The sequence below is a fragment of the Rhinoderma darwinii genome, chromosome 4, assembly GCF_050947455.1.
Source record: "Rhinoderma darwinii isolate aRhiDar2 chromosome 4, aRhiDar2.hap1, whole genome shotgun sequence".
Lineage (NCBI taxonomy): Eukaryota > Metazoa > Chordata > Amphibia > Anura > Rhinodermatidae > Rhinoderma > Rhinoderma darwinii.
In genome coordinates, this window is record NC_134690.1 from 324,298,705 (window position 1) to 324,308,366 (window position 9,662).

The 9,662-nt window shown below is 41.0% G+C and overlaps 1 protein-coding gene across 2 annotated transcripts in view; it reads left to right on the plus strand.

Moving 5' to 3' along the window:
• The window catches only part of LOC142759970 (interferon-induced, double-stranded RNA-activated protein kinase-like), a 171,330-nt gene extending 162,076 nt beyond the window's left edge, over positions 1-9,254 (plus strand). For both annotated transcript variants that reach the window (XM_075862807.1, XM_075862808.1), the window contains 3 exons: positions 3,961-4,023; positions 4,319-4,429; positions 6,950-9,254. In XM_075862807.1, coding sequence (XP_075718922.1) covers positions 3,961-4,023; positions 4,319-4,429 — 174 coding nt within the window. In that variant the 3' untranslated portion in view covers positions 6,950-9,254. The remainder of the gene's footprint in view (positions 1-3,960; positions 4,024-4,318; positions 4,430-6,949) is intronic.
• Positions 9,255-9,662: the final 408 nt, after the last annotated feature.

The window sequence follows — 9,662 nt, forward strand, 5'->3', positions numbered from 1 at the left end:
TAATAATCGAGCTGTTCCTTATCAATACACCATGGGCTTTGTTACAGTTCTTCTGGAAATACTGACATCATTTTGGGGATTAGTGATCCTTTACTGTTCCTATAGATGGTTTTGGACACTGTCCCTTTATATATTCTGTAGGTGATTGGTTGTTTTGTGCACATAGCGGTTCCTACCTTGGATTGATGGAGCTAAAGAGACGTTGTACAACCAGTCACTGAAAAAAAAAAACCTTGTCATGACAGCCCTGCAGGTGTTCTTCTATCTAGTGAACAGACTCGAGTTTGCAACATAGTTGGATACATAGATATTGCCCGTCACTCCAGTACAGTTTATTTTTTCCTCTCTGACTGATTTTATATTAGGACAGAATTCTGTCCACAATGACATCATAATGGCACCAACTGCTTCTTCAGCAAGACATAGTCATAAGTACAGGCAAATACGTCTATAGCAACATGTAGCAGATATAAAAAAAAATGGCGACAGCACCCTGCAACACTAATGCCACCTAAACCACTAAATATAAATAGATATGCACTAAAGCTAAATCTACCTACAAATAGGGAGGTTCTTAGTGCACATTTTGATCAAAAAGTGTTAGCCCACCTGCCACGACAAGGCGACCTCTGTAAGGTGGGAACCTACGCTGCACATACACCCAGAACTGGGACTAAGCCTACATATATACCTGGGGATGGTAGGATCGAGCATTGAACTGATTAAAATCACCCAGGGCAGAATGGGAGGAGTGCAAGAACAACAAGTGGAGGCAGTCACTAACCCCACATATATGGATACCATAAACACAACAAAAATTGAACAGCACATTCCAACTAAATGATACAAAATACGCAGGTGCAAGAACACCTATGACTGCAGATATAGCAACATGTATCCGTTATGAATACACGGCTTCACTTCTCTTCTGTGCTGCACAAATTTATTAATGTGGCATATTTCTAACAAAATAACCTTCTACCACGTCTCCTCTATTTCATGTGGAAACGTAATAAGAGTTTGAAGAAAACATTATATACCCATAGTGTCTGAAATAATAACCATTATTTCCTCCTTTAAAAATTTTTGGTCCGCATGCCCACTACACCACTAGATGAATACCTTTAGGGGTTTCGTTTTTAAAATGGGGTCATTTCTGCGTGTTTTTTTTTTTTTGTTCAGGCTTCTCAATGCCTCTAAATGCATGATATAGGGCCTAGAATTTATTCAATTGTGCCCTGAAAGCCTCCGGGTGCTCCCTCCCTTTCGGGCCCTGCCGTGTGTCCAGGCAACGCATTAGGGTCACAATGGGGGCATTTTTGAAAACAGGAGAAACAGGGTGATAGATTTTGGGGTGTGTTTCTTCATTCTCATGATCGCTTTACAAAGAAATCGGTCTTCAAAGTGATACTTTTATGAAAAAAGTGAAATTATATTTTTTTATGCCTGCTTTGCATGAATTCTTACAAAAAAACTGTGGGGTCAAAATACTTACAACACCCCTTAATAAATACCTTAAGGGGTGTAGTTTTCAAAATGGGGTCACTTGTGCGGGTTTCCACCATTCTGACACCTATGAGCCTATGAAAACCTGGCTTGGTGCAGGAAAACAAAATGTACTACAAAATTTATAAAATTATTACTTAACTTGTAAGTCTTCTAAATTGCTCAAAAATTATTATTTTTTTCAAAAGTGCTGCCAAAATAGAGTAAAGAGATGGAAATATATATTTAATAAAAAAAATTGTACAGTATGTGTGTATATATGTGACATATTGCAGTTAAAAATAGGGAAAAATGATGATTTTTACAAAATGTCTCTATTTTTTAAGTTATTTCCGCAAATCGTATCAGTCTACTTTTACCACTAAAATAAAGTACAACATGTGACGAAAAAATAATGTCAGAATTACTTGGATATTCAAAACTTTCACAGAGTTATTCTCTGATAAAGTCACACATACCAGATTTGACAAATTTGGCTTGGTCATTAAGGTCCAAACAAGCTTGGTCACTAAGGGGTTAAAGGGGTTTGCCAATCAGGGATATTTATGACATATCCACAGGATACGTCATATATGTCAGATTTATGCGGGAACCACCTCTGGGACCCGCACCTATCTCTAGAACGGGGCCCGCTTAACCCCCGTTCTACCACGCTGAGCTACACTGCTTCCGTAACTCTTATAGTAGTGAATGGCAGTTACAGATGCAGCTGTTTCCGTAACTACCACTGAGTTCTATGGGACTTACGGAAACAGAATAGCTCAGCGAGCTATGCTGTTTTCTTCTTCATGGTCGGAAATCACACGCTTCAGCCGCAACATCGAGCGGTGGAACAAGGTTTAGGAGGCCACGTTCTAGAGATAGGTGCAGGTCCCAGAGATATACGACATTTTTGACATATCCTGTGGATATGTCATAAATGTTCCTGATGGGAAAATCCCTTTAATACCAAACAAACATATTATAGAACCAATGTAAAGATAAACCCATAAATTGATCATAAACCTTTTTCTCAATGAGATGTTAGGTTATAAAATAGGAAAAAAGTAACCATGTTTCTTTTATGCATCATTTTCCAGTTCTCATAATGCAATCAGTTGTCTAATCTGTATGGTTCACATTTGTTAATCAGTTTACGCTAGTTTTGGATGTAAACTCAGGGCAAAAACGTTGCAAATGATGGCGCAAAAAAAATGTGCGACTTTTCTCGGCACTTGCCAGTTTTGAAAAGTGTAGATAAAACTGAGTGTGGTTACTTAAAGTGGGTGTAGTCTGCACTTTAGTCCGACTCATTCATACTAAGGCCAGAAAAAGGCGCAAATTTTGGCACAAATCTATGCCTGCTCTTAGCAACTATAGGTTTCAATTTCCAACTTTAGGACATTCCAAAATGTGCCATATTTATTAATAACTGTGTACCTTTTAATATGTTTGTTGCCATTCACTACTACTTTTTTAGACTGGCGAATGAAACACCAGTCTTAATAAATCTGCCTTTATATGTCTACATATTGATTAGTTTGGCTATGTCCTGGGTCATGTAAATAAATTTTTTACTCTAGTCTATACTTGCTATGATATTAAAACATAAATAAACTACAGAAGAGATATATACATGTCCCTGGACATAACCATGACAACCAGAGTAAAAACATCCATTGTTAATACGGTTGGCTGCCTCAAGAGAATGGTGCAAAATATAAAGAAGCATGTGTAAAAAGGGCAATGATCAGCCGATGAACGAGCAAACACTCGTACATCAGCTGATCTGCTAGTTTATGCAGCCTAAAATATTATCGTTGTCGGCAGCATCTTCATGCGTAATCAGTGGGATGTGCTGCCGACATGATGAAAGTGTGCGGGACGAATAATCGAGTACCGAGCGCTCGTCAACATACATAAGCAATCATTGCTCTTTGTGAAAGGAGCAAACAAGCGCCGATCAACTTGGCTGCAGCGGTCACATGGGATGAAACGTCATCCCATGAGGCCGTGCTGGAGGGAGGAACACAGACTTCTGGGTAATTATGAGATTTTCTTTCTGAGTTGCGTTTTTTGTGGCGGAATCTATGCGAACCCGCCGCAAAAGACGCCACAACTGCTATTTGTTGCAGTATTTACCTCCCCATTGAATTCAATGAAGAAAACCCGTAACACATAAGAAGCGATTATGCAAGTATTATGCAAGAATAAAATTCTACGCCGCAGGGCAATTTCTAAGCATTTTTTTCCTCTCCGTATTTATGCAGCACGTGGATGAGATTTGTTTTATCTCATCCACTTTGCTGCTACTGTATTTGCTGTGGATTCTTCGCAATGAATTCTGTTACGGAAAAACCACAGTATTTATGCAACGTGTGAACTGACCCTGACGATTAAAGTTTTGTTAGTTAATCTGCATATGAAACGAACTCCCTGGTGTTATAACAATGTTTTCCTTCCTTTTTTATTAAGGAATGGAGCAATGTCCGGGAAGGTGAATTTCCTAGTGGATTTGAAGAGCAGAACCCCGTGGAGGTAAATAGTTGTTAGACTATGTTCACACACGGTATATTTGTACTGAACAAATTTACACCGCATGTAAATGCGATTTTACAATACTCCATTCACACACGGTGGAAAAATGATTTGAGGGCATTCTGTGGCTTTTGAAATCAGTAGCATGCTCTATCTGCTGCAGATCCCTTCTGTATTTGCCACAGAATTTACCCATCGCATTTTTGTGTGTGAACATAGCCTTATTGTTCCCCTCTTTGCCTTTCCTGTGTATTTTTTATTCTTATTTATTTTCCCTCAATTTGTGTTTTCACAGAAATATGAGATCTGCAAAATGTTGTCACATGATCCTGAGAAACGTCCATTGGCTGAAGAACTATGTAGATCTTTTCATGAGAGGAAAACATTTGATTCTCAAACTCGCTAGGCATGTTGTTACAAAAACTTTGATCAGAAGTATATTGTCCATTTACTTAAAGGGAACCTGTCACCAGCATTTCACCTATTGAACGTTACTTATCCCTCACTGGCCACTGCTATAAAAAGTTCATTGCCGTTATCCCCTCTCCTAAACTCCTCCTCCGAATGTAAATAACGGTCTGCAAACATTTTGCGCCTTTTATCGTAAGAATTCGGTGTCCCTTTGTGCGCTCACACCAGAATAGGACATCAATGCACAAGCGTGGGATATTGTGTGCTGGGGGAAGGCGAGGAGCTGTCAATCAAAAGTATGGCGGCGGTGTAAATTCGGAAAGACTTGAGTAATGAAGATATGACTCTTTTCAAACGAAGATTTGACTCTTTTCAAATGAAGATATGACTCTTTTATGCTCATTAGCATACGGTGTGGGAACACTAAAAACTGAATACTAAAGCTACAGAGCCGACTAAGAAGACAATTATAGGTTATATAGAAATTATTTTTCACCCACTACCACTAGGTAATGCTGGTTTAATAGGCGACATGCTGGTGACAGGTTCCCTTTAAAGGCTATGTACACCTTTGAAATCTTTTTTTTATTTTTTTATTCTACTATGCTATTGATACCGCCAAAAAAATGTAAACCTTATAGAACCGAGAGAAACGGAAACCATTTGAAACAGAAGCATTACCATTGAAATCAATGGTAATGTAAACGGAAGCTATGGTTTCCGTTTGCCTTTCCGTTCATGGGTTCCTCCGACGGAAAGGTCTGGTGGAACTTATGAACGGAAGGGTGACGCTGATGTGAACACACCCTTTATGAGGCAAAAAAGCCAAAGCCAGGCTTGCTGTGATTTTGAAAAACCCACCTAAAATACGGCATGTTTGTAGGGCGTTTTATATTTCTCCATTGACTTCAAGCTAACATCTGGTTTCATAGATTTTTGCCGCTAAAAATGGGTCAAAAAACGCCAACAAAAACACTGCATCTAAATCCATCTTTGTGGTGGTTTAGCTTCAGTACTGCCAGCACATGTGAACACACTTCTATGACTCGTTTCTTCTCCTGAGAGCCTTTAAAGGTATTGTACAAGATTAGGAAAAAAGGGGTCTCCTCAAACAAACCATAGCACTCAAAGGCTCGGTTCACACAACCTATTTTCAGACGTAAACGAGGCGTTTTATACCTCGTTTTACGTCTGAAAATAGGGCTACAATACGTCGGCAAACATCTGCCCATTCATCTGAATGGGTGTGCCGACGTACTGTGCAGACAACCTGTTATCTACGCGTCGTCGTTTGACAGCTGTCAAACGACGACGACGCGTAAAAATACAGCCTCGGCAAAAGAAGTGCAGGACACTTCTTTCAGACGTAATTTGAGCCGTTCTTCATTGAACTCAATGAAGCACAGCTCAAAATTTACGGCTGTCAGAGAAGCCTCGCAAAATGCGAGGAGGAGCATTTACGTCTGAAACGAGGCAGCTGTTTTCTCCTGAAAACAGTCTGTCTTTTCAGACGTAAAAGCCTGCTACCGTGTGCACATACCCAAAAAGTGGCAGCGATGTTCTAGGAAGAAAAAATTACTTTTTTATAGTCCTATATGACTCCTAAACAATGTTCTTTCCTTTCTAAAGTAACTGTATGGCATGGACACCATAGGAGATATCCTGGGTCTTGTACTTTTTGAGCCCTATCTATTATATATTTTAGAAAGTTTGTTTGAAGCCCGATTGTGATACGCTAAGCAGCAGCGCCATCGTGTGGTCAATGCTGAGAAATCTCACTAAATTGAAAGTAATGCAGGTAGTCTAGTGATATGCTGAGCAGCAGCGCCATCGTGTGGTCAATGCTGGGAAATGCACACTATATCTATTATAGATTTTAGAAAGTTTGAAGCCCGATTGTGATACGCTAAGCAGCAATGCCATCGTGTGGTCAATGCTGAGAAATCTCACTAAATTGAATGTAATGCAGGCAGCCTAGTGATACGCTGAGCAGCAGTGCCATCGTGTGGTTAATGCTGGGAAATGCACACTATATCTATATTATATATTTTAGAAACTTTGTTTGAAGCCCCATTGTGATGCGCTAAGCAGCAGCGCCATCGTGTGGTCAATGCTGAGAAATCTCACTAAATTGAATGTAATGCAGGCAGCCCAGTGATACGCTGAGCAGCAGCGCCATCGTGTGGTCAATGCTGGGAAATGCACACTACATCTATTATACATTTTAGAAACCCGATTGTGATACGCTAAGCAGCAGCGCCATCATGTGGTCAATGCTGGGAAATGCACATTATGTCTATATTATATATTTTAGAAAGATTGTTTGAAGCCCGATTGTGATAAGCTGAGCAGCAGTGTCATCGTGTGGTCAATGCTGGGAAATGCACACTATATTCTATTATATATTTTTGAAAGTTTGTTTGTTTGAAGCCCGATTTTTTCATTGGTGTAAAATCAGGGAATAGCTATTTTTGATTGGACATTGAACAAAATTTGTCTCCTTTGCTTGCTCCAGAGACGGCACTGGAAAGAATCTCTACATCTTGGCACCGGATCAAAAGACAAAAAACATTGTTTACAAGAAAACATTGGAATAGAAACATGCAGTCCTAAATCAACACTATATAAATCTGTAATGAATATATGGCTTCATTTCATTTCTTTTATGCTTCCAATAACATTATTTACACTCTCTAGCAATTAAATTCATATAGAGAGGTAGCAATTAAATTCATACTGAGAGGTATTTAAATAGTGAGCTTTTACTCTATCCATACCGTAAGTCAACCTCCCGAGCAACGCCGGGTATAAAAGCTAGTATCCTGTATTTTTCCATTTAGCTCCAATAGTACTTGCATGTACAGAATGGTCAACATTATGTCTTATTTTAGCTAGAAATACTGACTGACTTATTTATTTCTACCTAGAATAAATGTAAAAAAAGAAAGTCCATACTGGAGTTCCCTTAGCATTCCCCTCCCCCCCTTTGTCTCAGTACTGCCCACCTCCTGGGATGATGTTTTATGACCGCGAATCACAGGCTGCAACGATCCCATGGAAGAAACCGTCATCCCAGGAGGCCGGCAGCACAGACACCAGAGAGTAGTGATGCATCTCTATGGGAGACCACGGGGAAGGTGAGTATGGTGTCAACAGTGGCAAATCTGGCCAAAAGTCTGCACAATAAAACACAATTTGGTGCAGACTTTCCAGAATTCCCTGCAATATCTCGGTCAGATTTGCTGCGGAATTCCACACAGCAATTCCAAGCCGTGTGAACATACCCTTAGGGTATGCCCAGACGTGGCGGAGTTCTTCCGCCACTGTCCGCATCAATGCCGCACAGAATCTGCGTTGCAGATTCTGTTGCGGCTTTGCCTAAAATGGGCATTAAATTGATACGGACTAGCCGTTGCGTATTGAGGGGAAGAGAGCTTCCCTTCTCTCTATCAGTGCAGGATAGAGAGAAGGGACAGCCCTTTCCCTAGTAAAAGTAAAAGAAATTCATACTTACCCGGCCGTTGTCTTGGTGACGCATCCCTCTTTTGCCATCCAGCCCGACCTCCCTGGATGACGCGGCAGTCCATGTGACCGCTGCAGCCTGTGATTGGCCTGTGATTGGCTGCAGCCATCACTTGGACTGAAACGTCATCCCGGGAGGCCGGACTGGAGGAAGAAGCAGGGAGTTTTCGGTAAGTATGAACTTCGATTTTTTTTTTACAGGTTTATGTATATTGTGATCGGAAGTCACTGTTCAGGGTGCTGAAACAGTTACTGCCGATCGCTTAACTCTTTCAGCACCCTGGACAGTGACTATTTACTGACGTCGCCTAGCAACGCTCCCGTAATTACGGGTGCACACACACGTAGTCACCCGTAATTACGGGAGCCCCATTGACTTCCTCAGTCTGGCTGTAGACCTAGAAATACATAGGTCCAGCTAGAATGAAGAAATGTCATGTTAGTAAAACAAATACGCTCCGCAGCGCACATAACATGTGCAGACTTAATTGCGTAATTTTGACTCTCCATTGAAGTCAATGGAGAGATTCCGCAATGAGTCCGCAACAAGTCCGCTACACGTCCGCAACAGTCAGTGTATGCTGCGGACACCAAATTCCACACCGCAGCCTATGCTTCGCAGCGGAATTGTCTGCAACATGTAAACGAACACTACTAAAAAGTTGTGGAAGGCAATGGAGAAACGTGTACGCTGCGGATTTCCGCTGCGGACTGTCCGCAGCGGAATTCCAGAGCAATTTCGCCACGTCTGGTTATGCCCTTAATGTAGATTTGATAAACGTGTAACAAAGTGCTTCTAAGGTCCAGTATCCACTTGGCGTTTTTCCTGCTGTGGTATTTTATCATTGTTGCTAGATGTAATATGTCAGTGAATAGGATTTCTAAAAATCCTATTCACGTAGTGAAGCACAGACTTTGACTTTCGTGGTGTGATTTTGTGGGCACAAACCCCTTTTAATCATATACACATGTTTATGCAATGTGGGGCAAATTGGCGTTTCATCCGCTAGTCTTAGCTAAAAGCCTGAGCGAGTAAGATGTGACAAATGTAATACATTTCTTATTGAATTTGCCGCATCTTTGGCTGTGTTCGCCATGTGCAGGCATAAACTATAGTAAATGTGTCAGGCCGCAGTGTCCCCTGCCATTCAATTAACCTCGCTCTCTTTTTGGAGAGGCAGCATGAGTGGCACAAACAGTACATAAGTCTACATTTTTTCCCGTGTATTAAAATCATGTGAACAGTTGTATGCTTATTCAAGTATTTATGATGGAAAATAAAATACACATTTAAAAAGTGCTGTTAATATTATTTGACATACTACAATGGTCTTTATATAAATAAAATAATAAAAATGTTAATGATAATATTGAATGGGGGGAGCATGCGAGCGTGCGTGCTTACGTCGCGTCCCATTGCTGCCCTGCGTGGTTTGATGCCGCCGATACTCATCTGAGTTCTTGACCCAAATTGGTTTTGGCATCTGTCATTTAACGCTCGTCCGCATTTATCCTGGAGTCTCCTCCTGACACAATGGAAGCCGTACTGGATGATTCCCACATTGACTGCTGGGGCATGGAAGTTGGCCCCCTGAACAACGCTTTTGTGAAATCGTGACCCTGTGCTCTGGGCAGTAGTCAGAAATGCTCCCTGTGTAGTTTGGATAGGAGTCTGCCTACCGGGGCTTAGAGGTGGGCAGCTTTGT